The 14257-nt window shown below is 54.5% G+C and overlaps 3 protein-coding genes across 3 annotated transcripts; 2 read left to right on the top strand and 1 right to left on the bottom strand.

Moving 5' to 3' along the window:
• Positions 1–347: 347 nt before the first annotated feature.
• On the top strand, positions 348–6392 carry CkaCkLH20_12402 (histidine kinase hhk2p; the record flags this gene model as incomplete). The annotated part of the gene is made up of 2 exons (XM_038895115.1): positions 348–6125; positions 6174–6392. 2 exons carry the CDS (start codon positions 348–350, stop codon positions 6390–6392), a joined length of 5997 nt encoding a protein of 1998 aa, XP_038739629.1.
• Positions 6393–8598: 2206 nt separating this feature from the next.
• Positions 8599–12129, top strand: CkaCkLH20_12401 (uncharacterized protein; the record flags this gene model as incomplete). Its single annotated transcript, XM_038895114.1, has 7 exons — positions 8599–8960; positions 9009–9686; positions 10307–10363; positions 10420–10628; positions 10689–11279; positions 11330–11967; positions 12037–12129. 7 exons carry the CDS (start codon positions 8599–8601, stop codon positions 12127–12129), a joined length of 2628 nt encoding a protein of 875 aa, XP_038739628.1.
• Positions 12130–12450: 321 nt separating this feature from the next.
• CkaCkLH20_12400 (duf1168 domain protein) lies at positions 12451–13065 on the bottom strand (the record flags this gene model as incomplete). Its single annotated transcript, XM_038895113.1, has 1 exon — positions 12451–13065. The coding sequence occupies one exon, from the start codon at positions 13063–13065 to the stop codon at positions 12451–12453; it is 615 nt and encodes a 204-aa protein (XP_038739627.1).
• Positions 13066–14257: the final 1192 nt, after the last annotated feature.

The raw sequence follows: 14257 nt of genomic DNA, 5'->3' as shown, positions 1-14257 counted from the left end.
TGCTGAATACTCGATTGTTTCGTTCGACACTCGACGCTCGACGACGCCGTTCCCGCCTCGAGATCCCGCACGGCTCACCGACGAACCGACACCACAACTCGCCTTTTCGAACCCTCACGATCACTTTGTACATGGGGCGCTCTACTTCGTGAGGAATGCCAAGCACGAGCCTTCCAGTAGACAAGAAAGACCCGTCCTCTGCGCGTCGGCTTAGCCTTCCACGACGAACCACCCCCGAAGCGAAAAAGTCGCCCACCAAGGAAAAAGGCCCATCGCTGAACCTGCCGAGTCTTCGTCATGGACTGACCCATGAATCTTCTACATCTGGTGGAAATGCTCGTGTCGCAATGTCTAACGTCCCAAAGGAGCAGTCTGCTCGGTCTCTGACTGATCGCTCCAAGGCGCAACTCGAATCCTCCGCCGCGGCCGTTGCGAGTCCTGGCCCTGCTAGCCCGGATACCACTCAAAGGCGCACCTTGGGCGCGCCCCACGCTGGCGATGACGTTACAGGTGGCACAAGCGGTAAAGAAGAAAAAAGCAAAGATGCCGAGAGCGTGGGGTCCAACACCGTCACGCAGCCTCCCCTATCAGAATCCCAGATACAGCTGAACCGGTACCGGGAACGTTTGGCACGCGACCTGGAGCGCCGCGAGATGGCGACAAGGGGCTTGACGGCGACGACGCCTGAAAAAATACGTGTGTCGCCAATCCCAGAGGAAAGTGGCTGTTCGCCACAGATCCCGGCTTCATCTCTCGCGACGACATCATCCGGCCTGACAACAACTTCCACCGAATCGGGCAACACGATTCGCGGCGGCATCACTCCGGGTTTCGTTGCCGGCACTCCGTCCTATCCCTTTCCGCGCATGTCAACGCCGGGCTATGGACCGAACCCGATGAGTCGAGCTTTTGGCAACATGTCGCCAACCGCCGCTGCCTTCATGTCGCAAACCATGTCCTTCGAGGGTTTTGGCGCCGCTCAAGACAAGGTTCTCTCTGGCTCATCAACTCCTGCTTCAGCGCTTACCTTTCTCCCTGCCGGCGCCACCGGCCAGTTGGATGGAGACTTTCCCAGTCCCAACCTATATGACTTATCACTAATGCTCAGCGCTGAGCCGGGACTGGATGCGTGGTGGAACACCGTCGTCCAGATCATGAGGGACGTTTACAAGGCGGAAAGAGTGACACTTGCGGTGCCCGCTGACTCGACTGACATTGAGAATGTGCCCTGGGGTCAGAAGGCGACATACAACGAACACCAGGAGGACGACTTGAGCCTCGGCTATATGGCTAGGGGTAGCAGCCTCATCCCCAGCAGTGTCGGCGACTTTGCCCCTGAAGACATCTCAACGCCTGATGATCCGCTGCGGCCAAGACTGCAGTCGCGGCCCAGCCTTCAGACTCGCCACTCCTTTACCACTTACGAAGATAACCGAGAGAAGAGAGCGAACAACGAGAGGCTTCTGCCGTCGCGCAGACCGACGGGGCTCGGCAGGAGCAAGAGCTACTTTCCTCCTGGGCCATCCGTCGAAGACACCCAAGAACCATCGGGTCCACCGTTGAACAAGACAGCACTGGACGAGCACGACGCCGAGGAGGGACACGTGCCCAGCTGGGAGGTCCCTCTCGTCGCAAATCCCGATGTGCAAGGCAGGGTGCTTCCTGTCCTCCAAGCGTTGGACTACGAAGCCGATCCTCTCATCGATCACAGCGGCGTCATGCGTGTTCTTGAAAGGGGAAAGGTGATTGCGCTGACAAGAAGTTACCCGTATTTGCAAAATCTGCCAGAGGACCCCATGGGCAGACCCATTCCCGCGACAAAGCCGACTCCGACGGACGCGGGGAGAAAGAAGTTGAAGAAGGCCAGGATGGACTCGAGCTCCAAGTTGTCGACCATACTAGGGGGTGCAAACCCTCCACGAAGCTTGGGCCGCAGCCAGGGTGGCGAGAAACCCGTTCCCTCAAGCATGATATCACGACTTGAAGATGATGAGCCACGGCCACCGACTCCCAAGTACGAAGAGTTCGAGCAAGCTCCGCCATCTCCGTGGTCCCAGTCTCCCGCCCCATCCCCAGCAGTTCGTGCCGACCCGAACGAAAATCCCTTCTTCACAGACGCCATGGTCGATGAGGACTCCTTCAATCCCGGGTCTGCCCCGGCAGATTATGCTGGAATGCGACCCCCCGAGGCCATTGGCGTGGACAACTCATGGACTGTTCTCCACATTCCTTTGACACATCTGCTCCTTTCCAAGCCTGTTCATCCCTTCAAGCTTGATACAACCGTGATGGAGCAGAAGACACACAACCGGAATAAGAGCGAAAACCCAGAGGGCTTGGGGGAGAACGATGGACCTGGCACTTCTTGGCAGCGAAAAGATAAACCATCGCCCATCGCCATCCTTTCGATACTCAGCCCGATCATCCCATATCCCTCAAACCTTCGCCATTCGTTGGAGTACCTCGCCCCGCACCTGGCGACTTCTTTCTCTCTATGTCGTCATTACACCAATTTGGAGACAGAGCTCTCGGGACTGAACCGCCGGAGACCTCACACTGCTGGGTTCGGTGCCATCGCTGCCGATGGACGTCCCTTGGCAGATCCTGCTAGCATCGGTAACCTAAGCTACCTGCCAGCCGAGGACGTGGTTGCCCAACGCTCACTTGCAGGCAGCATTACGAGCCCGAGTGATTATTCTGGCGTTTCCAAAAGCGCTGCTGGGTCCCCCATTGGCACACCCAGCTGGGATCATGGTTCTTTGCACCAGGTCGTAGATAAGAGAGGCCCCGCGACCAGCCCTGCTCAGGTCGGGGGCGACAGTTACTTCAGCACCAAGCAAAAGTCTTTTCTCTCAAAGGCAGAGCATTCTGCGGCGAGTTCACAGAAGACAAGACACGTTTCGAAGGACAACTCGCCGGTCGACAGGAGACAAGCTCGTCTTTCCGCGGGAAATAGAACTTCGGCATTGGTTGAACAGGAACCTCCATCGCCAAGTGAGACCAACGGGTCGGGTGGAAGCGAAGGCCCCGCGGAAAAGGTCACGGAAAGCCGAGTCTCGACGCCTGGTGGTGTCAAGCGTGTTCTTTCTAACGAGCTTCAAAACTATTTGCACGAGATTGCCGTGTTGGAACCGCGCATGAAGCCCGTCGAACAAAAAGGCTCAGAACCCGGCCAGCACACCCTTTTACACTCTTATGGCGCCGACTTTGCGACAAGCTTCCAGTCGCTGCCCCCCAGCTCGAGCGTGGTCAGTAAGCCAGTGCCCTACAACGCACCGACTAGAGCAGGTTCTGTTACCATTGGCTCAGTCGACATGCCACCGCCATCAGACCGTCTGAAGGGGCTCATCCTGGACTCCCTTCCCGCACACGTGTTCGTATCTCTGCCACAGACAGGCGAGATTGTATGGGTCAACAGCCGCTACTTGACATACCGGGGCCAAACAGTGTCGGACCTCGCCGCCGACCCGTGGGGCAGTATTCACCCTGATGACAGGGACGAATACTTGAAGGCATGGGGTCACTCACTGCGGACGGGCGAACAATTTTCAAGGACAGTCCGCATTAAACGCTTCGATGGGGCCTATCGGTGGTTCTATGCTCGCGCTGTTGCGTCTCGTGATAAGCGAGGTGTCATGATGCAGTTCCTTGGATCCTACATGGACATCCATGACCAGCACATTGCCGAGCTTAAAGCTGCTCGCCAGGAAGAGATCGAAGCATCCGAGGCCAAGCATCGACTTCTTGCAAATCTGATCCCTCAAATCATCTTCACCGCTACCGAGGACGAAGGTATTACTTTTGCGAACGAACAGTGGTTGTCGTACACTGGTCAGAGCTTTGAGGATTCTCTTGGGCTTGGCTTCATGGACTTCGTGCACCCTGACGACCTGGCAAAGTGCCAGATTCCTACAGACAGACCGCCAACGCCATTTCCTGCAAAGTTCGATCGAAAGACTCAGCAAGAATCATCGGCATTTGAGGCGGCATTCACTAGCCCCACGTCGATCGCAAAGGGTCAGAGTCTTTTGGAAACCAACCTGAGGGGAATACACCAAGCGCTGTCACGGAACAACAGCTCTAGCAGCAGCTCGGTCTACGAGATGCCGACTGCAGATCTTACAGAGTTGGCAAGAAAGGGCATCATAAAGGTGACCACCGATAGCAACGGCAGGCTCTCTTACACGACGGAGGTTCGATTGCGATCCAAGAATGGCGTATACAGGTGGCACCTGATTCGGTGTGTCGAAATTGACAACATCGACTTTGGCAATGGTGCTAGCTCATATTTTGGATCCGCGACGGATATCAACGACCACAAGCTGCTTGAAGCCAAACTGAAAGAAGCCATGGAGTCAAAGAGCAGGTTTCTCAGCAACATGTCTCACGAGATCCGAACCCCTCTGATCGGCATTTCCGGCATGGTCAGCTTCCTGCAAGACACGACACTGAACGAGGAGCAGCGTGACTACACCAACACCATTCAAACAAGTGCCAACAGCCTTCTCATGATTATCAACGACATCCTGGACCTGTCCAAGGTCGACGCTGGCATGATGAAGCTCAAGTTTGAATGGTTCCATACTCGCTCCCTGATTGAAGATGTCAACGAGTTGGTGTCCACCATGGCCATTGCCAAGAGACTCGAGCTGAACTACATCGTCGAGGAGGACGTGCCCGCCTGGGTCAAGGGTGACAAGGTTCGGATTCGCCAAGTCCTACTCAACGTTATCGGCAATGCGATCAAGTTTACTGCCGAAGGCGAGGTGTTCAGCCGATGCAGAATCTTTACCGACAACCAGCCGGCCGCTGACAAGAACGAGATCATGCTCGAGTTCGCAGTTATTGACACCGGCCGAGGCTTTACCAAGGAGGAGGCCGAATTAATCTTCAAACCCTTCAGCCAGATCGATGGAAGCAGCACCAGGCAGCATGGAGGAAGCGGCCTAGGTTTGGTGATTTCTCGACAGCTTGTCGAGCTCCACGGAGGCAAGATGGAAGGTACTGCGGTTCCTGGCAAAGGCTCGACCTTCACGTTTACTGCCAGGTTTGCTCTCCCAACACAATCCGACCATCCCGACGGCCCGATTAGTCCACAAATTTTCCAGCCCGTCATTAAATCTCCGGAGGATGTTACTGTTTTGCGGCCTGGCAGGAAGACTCAACCGCCACCGAAGACCACATCGCCAAGTCCCAGCACCGATCCCGAGTTCGTATCGCCGGCTCTTGCTTCTAGCGGAAGCTCGGATCCCTCAGTGCGCTCTAGCATATCTCATGCCACCGGGCGCACGTCGGTTTCTTCGGTCAACGTCGGTCTCGTACATTTCAGCGAGGCCGCCAGAGCAAGCGGCCAAGACCTGTCGCAGATGAAACTCGAACTCCCTTCTGCCGAGACGTCACCAGGCACAACCCCTACGCCGGAGACATCCAACAACAAAAATGATGAATTCAGACCTCCGATGTACTCAATCCTCATCATCTGCCCACAAACGCATAGTCGTGAGGCAACCGCGCAACACATCGAAACGACCCTTCCGAAGGACGTACCTCACCAGATCACGGCGCTTGACTCCGTCGACAAAGCACAGGCGCTGTTGGGTGGCGATGATTCTGTCAACTTCACACACATCGTTCTTAACCTTCCCTCCCCTGAGGAGATCATCGGTTTGATGGAGCGTATTATAAAATCGACGACGATCAGTAATACCACGATCCTCATTCTCTCGGATTCTGTCCAAAGACAGGCAGTGATGAGGCTAGCAGCCGACACCAAGTACGAGCAACTGGTTTCCGAGAACCTGGTTACATTTATCTACAAGCCAGTGAAACCGTCTAGATTCGCCGTCATCTTCGACCCAGAGAAAGTTCGCGATCTGAGCCATGACCGGAACCGATCTACGGCGCAAAGAATGGTGGAAACTCAGAAGGCTAGCTACCAGGAGATCGAAAAGCGTATGGGCAATAAGGGATATAAGGTGCTACTGGTTGAGGACAATCCCGTCAACCAAAAGGTGTTGAAGAAATATTTGAAGAAGGTTGGTGTGGAGGTTGAAGTGGCAACAGACGGAGCCGAGTGCACCGATATGGTCTTTTCCCATTCTCACAACTATTACTCCCTGATATTGGTAAGGACATTGCCCTCTTGGACGATTGACATGGCTGACTCATTGCAGTGCGACTTGCACATGCCACGCAAGGACGGATACCAGGCCTGCCGCGAAATCCGACAATGGGAGAAGGAGAAGGGTTACAAAAAGTTGCCCATCATTGCGCTTTCGGCCAACGTCATGTCTGACGTTCAAGATAAGTGCGTGGCCGCCGGATTTAGCGACTACGTCACGAAGCCTGTCGACTTTATCGACCTCAGCAGAGCCATGTCGAAGTTCTTCTGATAAACAAGAAAGCAAACCAGGGCGAAGACGAAGACGAAAAGGTCATAAGCAGACACTGACTTGTCACCAACGCGCAAGAGCACTGGTATCGACACAACACAACAATCGAAAAAGGGGTCAACATTCGTAGGGCATGCGTCATAGGGATGGGGGCGGCGTTTACGGGATATGTATGAAATGGGTCTAGCATGACTAAATTGTGGTGCTCTTTCTGCCCATCATGTACTACTGTTTTGAGGCGGATACCATCATAGAGGCGTGCCCTTAGAAAGGAGGGTTTTGATTCGGAGGACGTGAGCCGTTCAGAATTACACATTAGCTTCTCTTCTCTTTCTCTTCTCTTTGACTTTGGCTGTGGACGAGCAGAGCTGCCGTTGGCTAAGGTAGCCTAGAGGATGATGAATGCACATGGTGCCTTTTTTATTCCAAAGCAAAAGAAACATCATCGGGTAGGGCCCATGTGATGCAACGAAAGGCTTGAGAAGGGTCCTTGGGGTCGATTTAAGATTCGACCTGAGCTTCCTAGGACGGGTTCAGATGTTACCGAGAACGATTGAATGTGCGGTGACTTTTCGTCAGTACCAGGGAAGTGAATACGATACGGAGGTCCATCAACTTTCAGTTCCTAATAACTTGGATGAAATACAAGCCGTAAGGCAGTTTCTGTAATGTTGCTTTCGTGCACTTGAACTCCTTCGAAAGGGAAAATAACAGGTATCTATCTACCTATCTATCACTGGATGGACGGAAGTCTTGGCGAATGTTTGTATCGGGGCTCTTTTCCCACTTGGTCGAGATATTCTCGGCTTAGCGTTGCTTCGCTATTGGGAAAGAGCCCGCGTTGAGGGACCTGCCTGGACTGCATGACCGCCGAATCTCGCGGAGTGGTCAAGTTCTGCCTGACCTTAGGCACGTCGAGATTGCCTCCAGCGCGAACCAAACCTGTTCCGAGGTAATTCGCAACTACCTAATAACACTGTCTGTCGCCTTCCTTCGGCTACCGCTGTCACCTCAGCTCTCTCCTTGAGTGCCTCTATCTTCTCATATATTTCATCTATTTGCCTGGTGAAACGCAACTTCTTTCTGCGCTTTAATACTGCCTGCCCATGGCGCGCGTCGTCAACTAATAATGGCCGGCTATGCTTGCCTCGCCGACAACCACCTACGACACCAACAACGACCTCAACGAATCTCAAGCTCAGACGACTGATCAGACAACTGACCGTTTCTTCCACTTGGATCTCGCGAAACCCCCCTTCCTGCCTTCCGAGTTTCTTTCATCTCTGTCCCACTTCCCTGCGACCAACAGAGATATAATTCGGCAGAACTTCTACGGCATGGCATCGCGTCGAATCAGAGGCCAAAAGCGACCTGCAAACGAGAGCAATTACCTCACCCGAGATAAAAGAAGACGAATAAAATATCTCAATAGCGCTCCTATCGGACTCACGACAGACGGTGCGCGGGCACCGACCGAGACTCGGCAAGATACGCTACCAGAGCCGGAGAAGACCGCGACAATGAAAATCGCGAACTCGAGTGCGTGGAGAGATGTTGTGCCTAATGTGCCCGATTCTGAACATGAACAAGAAAGACTCGTGGCCCATCAATTGAATCCGAGACCGCTTTTCCAAGGGCCATCCTTCCATCGTGAGAAGCCTTTTCTCATACTCTTATTTAGTTTGGAAACTGACCTATCGAACAGGCATTGTACATCAATCCAGGAGTCCGCCGAACATCGATGCGTCCGCTATCGCAGCCTTTGACCTATCGGCGACGCCAGGCTTCCATCAACGCATGAGCATACGAGAGAGGCTTCTTCTAGGCGTTGGCCTCGCATGCCAGAGAAGAAGAAAACACGACGCTCTTCAGTTTCAAAGGTCCAACCTTTGTCAGAATGAGTCTCCTGGCCATGCTATGAAGATTGGTGGATTTGATCTGGCCGATCTGTCTCTTGGATTACCCATCGCGCTTACGCAAAAAGAGGCCCAGGCGACGGCCAATAAGAAAAACCAATCGAGGGGACGACGAAACCAACCGACTGCGTACGATGAAGGAAACAAGCTACACGTTACGAGAATAGCGGAAAAGGTAGAGGACGGCAATAAGCGTTGCACACACTACCACGCGAGACTTCCTTTTGTGTAAGTGATTGAGATCACCCGGATGTGCAGGCGAGCACGTGCTGAACACAGACTCCAGGGAAATGTCCGAGATCCGGCTGAGAAATGTGCTCAACGCGTACAACGAGAAGCCACATACCATACAGGGCATGACGTCTCGACGACGGGCCGGCCAGATCATGGCAGTTGAATGGCGGCAAGGACGACAAGGTCTGCAGCCGGGAATGGACTTCAGCTCATTCCAAGAGAGGTCCATGAACATGAATGGCTACCAACGGCGAAGTATTCAGTCGATTCATTTCCAGACACAGGACAGCACAAGCACCAAGAGTTTTGGACCCCGTATAGGCACTCAAGCCTCTGACCCGTACTGGCAGAACCTCAACACCGAAATGTCCTTTCGGCATGGCAATGACGAGTCGGTTTCTTTGACTGATTTTTACATGTGAGTACACTTGTGCTCTGCATATCAGCCGCCCCTAAACCCATACAGGACCGACGTCGAAGGAATGAAGCGCAGATGGTTATGTATCGAGATCTCCAGACCTCTGGTGGACATTCATGGTGCAGCTCCCTGCGAACTCGATCCGATGCCACAATCATCCATCAAGATCGCAGTGCCAGCTGATAAAGTCACCGTGTTACCAAGTCCTTGGCAATCACAGGCTCCCGGCGATGTTGCGTCGAACTCGCTCCGACTGGAGTATAGCAAAGATGGCATCGCGCTATTTGTGACGCAAAGTAAGGCGGACTACATCCCAGGCCACAACTTTGTGGAAGACTTCTTTTCGGCTGCAGCCGTGACCGGACTTCCATGGAAAGAAAGTGACCGTCGGCTCAAGGCCGAGACCGTATCCAAGCGCAAACACGAATTCTGGGAGCGCGTCCAACGTGCGGCAAACGAGGACAGAATGCGGTGGATATCGCTACAGAAGGCCATGGCCAGAAAGAACTGCGTCGTGGACATCATATTCAGGAGCGACTGGCTCAATGTGGCCCCTTCAGCTCCGGGGCAGCAACTTTGGACACAGACAGACCCTCGGCTGCTGTCCTCTGTTCCTGCGCAGATTCCTCGCAGATCGTATGGGTCTAATGGTCGACCCGACGCTAGATTCGCGGGCCACACGAACCATCGACCACCCAGTTCAGGGCTTCGAAACGAGCTGAAATGGTGAGCTTGCTAAGAACAAGCCACAGTACTTGTGTTTTGCAGCCTGGTCATGCTTCTAACAGCACTTCATCACTGGGTGGCTCTTTAGGGACCGATAGGACAGAGAGCAAGGAGTTGATTAAACGGCGATTATTTTCAGAACAGTAATACATGCACGATTTTGAAAATGATGCCAAATGATGGACGGGAAAAATCAAGACGAGACGTCTGAAGAAGCAATACTTAAAGTGGGCCACTTCGGTGTACCTCAGTCTGCCAGAAGCCGGGTGAAGCTCGGTGAAGTATCCCGGGAAATAGGTTCTGCCGTGCTCCAGCTTCATCCCGCCAAAAAACAAACCCGCCAGCGAACTTTTTAGAAGCCCGGTGCCTTGAGCAAGCAGCAAGGTAGCAACACCCCCGCCATCTCCACGACTTCCCTCGCCACGGTGAAGCTCCTCGCCGAAACAACTATCTACCTGACGGACCGAACTTTTTACTCAGTTTTCGATTTCGTCGCCGCCCATCATGCAGGCCCCAGTGCTAGTTATGAGTATGAAAGAGCCCCTCCTTCCCAGAATTTGACGAGCTACCCCCATGTTACAAACAGGTGCTAACCAGTATGCCTCGACAGACACCCAAAGCGGTGAGCGGCAGACGGGTCGCAAGGCTCAGATGTCCAACATCGCTGCCGCCAAGACGTATGCCTCCTTTTCGATTGCCTTGCTGGACGAACCAACTGACCCCACATCGCCAGTGTCGCCGACATTATTCGATCGTGCCTGGGCCCCAAGGCCATGTTAAAGATGCTTTTGGACCCCATGGGAGGCATCGTTCTCACCAACGACGGCCACGCCATCCTTAGAGAGATCGAAGTCTCCCACCCCGCAGCAAAGAGCATGATCGAGCTTAGTCGGACACAGGACGAGGAAGTCGGCGATGGAACGACGACAGTCATTATCATGGGTGAGTGCCCCGGGTGCACACATAATGCTTACCAAGCACACGAATACTGAACCAAAGCAGCTGGTGAGATCCTTGCCCAGTCCCTGCCCCAGCTTGAGCGAAACATCCACCCCGTCCAGATCATCGCCGCCTTCCGCCGGGCACTCAAGGACGCCCTCGAGATCGTCGACGACATCTCCCTTCCCATCGACGTCAACGACGACAAGGCCATGCGCGGCCTCATCTCCTCCTCTATCGGCACCAAGTTCGTCTCGAGATGGTCAGACTTGATGTGCGACCTTGCTCTGAGGGCTGTCCGCACTGTTACGTGGGAAGTCGGCAACGGAAAGACCGAGGTTGACATCAAACGTTACGCGCGTGTGGAGAAGGTTCCCGGAGGCGAGATCGAGGACAGCCAAGTGTTGGACGGTGTGATGCTTAACAAAGACATCACCCACCCCAAGATGCGCCGGAGAATAGAAAACCCCAGAATTATCCTCCTCGACTGTCCCCTGGAGTACAAGAAGGGCGAGTCGCAAACGAACATTGAGATTTCCAAGGAGGAAGATTGGAACCGCATCCTGGAGATTGAGGAGGAGCAGGTTAAGGCCATGTGCGAATCTGTTCTCGCCCACAAGCCCGACTTGGTCATCACCGAGAAGGGTGTCTCAGGTAAGCAGCTGTGAGGTTGGTTTCCGAAGGTAGCGGCTAACACTCTGCAGATCTCGCCCAGCACTACCTGCTGAAGGCCAACGTCACCGCTATCCGCCGTGTGCGCAAGACGGACAACAACAGAATAGCCAGAGCCACCGGCGCTACTATCGTTAACCGCGTCGACGACATCCAGGACTCCGACGTCGGTACCCTCTGCGGTCTGTTCGAGATTGAGAAGATTGGCGACGAGTACTTCACCTTCCTCACCAAGTGCCAGAACCCTAAGGCCTGCACAGTACTCCTCAGAGGCCCGTCCAAGGACGTGCTGAACGAGATTGAGCGCAACCTCCAGGACGCCATGGGTGTCGCCCGTAACGTCATGTTCAACCCCAGACTCGCCCCTGGTGGTGGTGCGACCGAAATGGCCGTCGCGGTGCGGTTGAGCCAACTTGCAAAGAGTGTCGAGGGTGTTCAGCAGTGGCCGTACAAGGCTGTCGCCGATGCGCTCGAGGTTATTCCCCGCACCCTGGTACAGAACGCCGGTGCCAGCCCCGTCAGAGTCCTGACGGATTTGCGCGCCAAACACGCCGAGGGCAAGCACTCCTGGGGTATCAACGGAGACAGCGGCGTGATTGCAGACATGAAGGAGTATGGTGTCTGGGAGCCGGAGGCCATCAAGTTGCAAAGCATCAAGACGGCTATCGAGGTATGCAACATCTACGTCTGCAATTCTTACACGGTATCTTTTACAGTACAACTAACACTTATAATACAGGCTGCCTGCTTGCTTCTCAGAGTCGATGACATTTGCAGCGCGAGAAAGGCTGCACAAATGGGCAACGGCCTCCATGGAGGTGGTGACGAATGAGATGTCTGGTGACGTTAGTCGGATAGGTATTCTGGGGATTGGAGGGGGATTGGAAGCTGTACGTGGGCGAGGAAAGATGATGAATGAAAAAAGAGGTCATACCCTATAGCAAGGCATAGACATGGGATTAGAAATACCTAGACGACGACGTTGTTCTCAGGAATCTAAAAAAGCTTTGATGCTGTTTTCGGGGCCCTGCCTGTTTGTGTCTCCTGTAACTGCACAGTCTGTCAATCCTGGACCCACCCGTTTGATCTGAAGTTATTTTTGGGGATGCCAAGCCAAGCTTAAAGCTCAAAGCTCGCGAACCTCGCGGATGAATCAGTCGTCGTCGTGGATGACCAGACCGGCCGGCTGGGCGGCGGCTGCCGTGTCTGACGCCTCGTTTCCACCGCCGTCCTTGCTTTCCTTGGCATCGCCAACTTCCTTGGCCGTAGATGTCTCGATCGCGGTCGACTTTCCGACACCACTGTTTGGCGCCGAAGGTCCCTTGGCCGCAGGACCCTTCTTCCCCCTCTGCTTCTTCTTTTCTCTCTTCTCCCTGTTTTTGCGAGTGCGCTCCTCGTCCTTGGCCTCGCGCTCGGCCTTTTGGCGCTCAAAGTCCTCGTTGTCCTTCTCCTTCTTGACTTCATCATCCATGGCGCGCAGTCGGTCGTACTCGCGGCGGCGACTGGCCTTGTAAACATGGAACTCGCCCGAGCCAGCTCCGGCGCTGGAGCCTTGAACATTGGTGACGATCTCGGGGGGTGCGGCAACGGCGCGCTTGGCCACAGCACCGGGGGGCGGGGGGATGCGGATCTCCTGGTCAGGCTTGGAGAAGAGGGCGTCGAGCTGCTTCGCGTGTTCCGAAACGGGCGTCAGAGCGCGCTTCTTCACCGGACGCCGACTGCGATGGTCGGCGGAAGTGGGGATGGACTCGGGTCCTTCGCCGGACATGGCTGCAGATAGTCGATGGACGGGTGCTTCGACAGATGGAAGATACGGCGCGTACGATTTTTTTTTGGTTTCTGCGGGGTATTGGAGATGGTGCGGCGCGTTGAGATTGGATCGTATGATTGTGGAATGAGACAAGATCTGGAATGGGCTGACGCGGGGGCTCAGAACGCAACGAGTGAAGGATCTGCGATGCAGTCGGCCGGGCGCGAGAGAGATGTGTATCCGTACGAGCAGGTTATCTGTCTGATGGTGTACGGATAGGGGTTGTGATGTTGGTATGGCTGGCGGTTGGAGATACCTACCGCACGCGGCAAAGTATTGTCAGACCCGGTGTGGTTCGGTGTTGGGTGTGGCTCGTTGGATGATGCGGCGGCTAGCCAGGCCTCTAGGAGAGGTCCGCGGCGGCAGCGGCTGTTGTTCGTATGTTTGCCCGCGTCAATGGATGCTGCAAGCCGCAAGAGAGCTGAGGAGCATGTGGAAGGGTGCGGGCGAGGTGGGGAACGATATTGAATGACGGCGCGGTGATGGGAATGGGCGGTTCCAGCCAGGCACACACGCGTCTGACCACGCCAGAAGGGCGCGACGGGAATGCAGAATTTCGGCGTGGGGCCAACAATTCTTGAGGTTGCGCTAGGGAAATGTCGTTGAACGGCAGGTCAACGAAAGTAAGCAAGGCATGGGGTGATCCAACCAATTCCTTGAAGTATTCTGTTTGAGTGTCTTTTTGCTGCAACTTGACTGGGGCGACGCTATTTCCTTGGTAAGGGTAAAAAAAAAAAAAAAAAAAAAAAAGCTGGAAGGGAATTTGCATGCTGCGTGCAAGTGCCGCCATGCCGCCGCGAGGGTGGGGCAAGACAGCCTCGCCGCTTATCGGAGGGCCAGTGCGCCAATCAGGGGCTGCGCATTCCCTGTCTCACAGCGGCTGCTTGGCTATGTCAATGACGTCTCATTGGTTCATCTACGTGATCCATGCTCTCATGTACCCCGCTTGAGGAGGGAAACCAGGGGCGTCTCCTCTTTGGCCTGTTCGGCTACCTGTCCCCGGAAAGACAAGGGCTTCAGATTGAAGACAAGCCGTGGCCCGCCCAAAAAAAAAACCGCCTCCCGCTTTGCAGACTCACAAATGGATGCCGCCGGGAGGCGGACAGGAACCAAAAATACCTGTCACACGAGGGGCAATACGCCAACGATT

This window comes from Colletotrichum karsti, assembly GCF_011947395.1.
Source record: "Colletotrichum karsti strain CkLH20 chromosome Unknown Scaffold58, whole genome shotgun sequence".
Taxonomy (NCBI): Eukaryota; Fungi; Ascomycota; class Sordariomycetes; order Glomerellales; family Glomerellaceae; genus Colletotrichum; species Colletotrichum karsti.
This window is presented reverse-complemented; position numbering and strand designations above follow the sequence as displayed.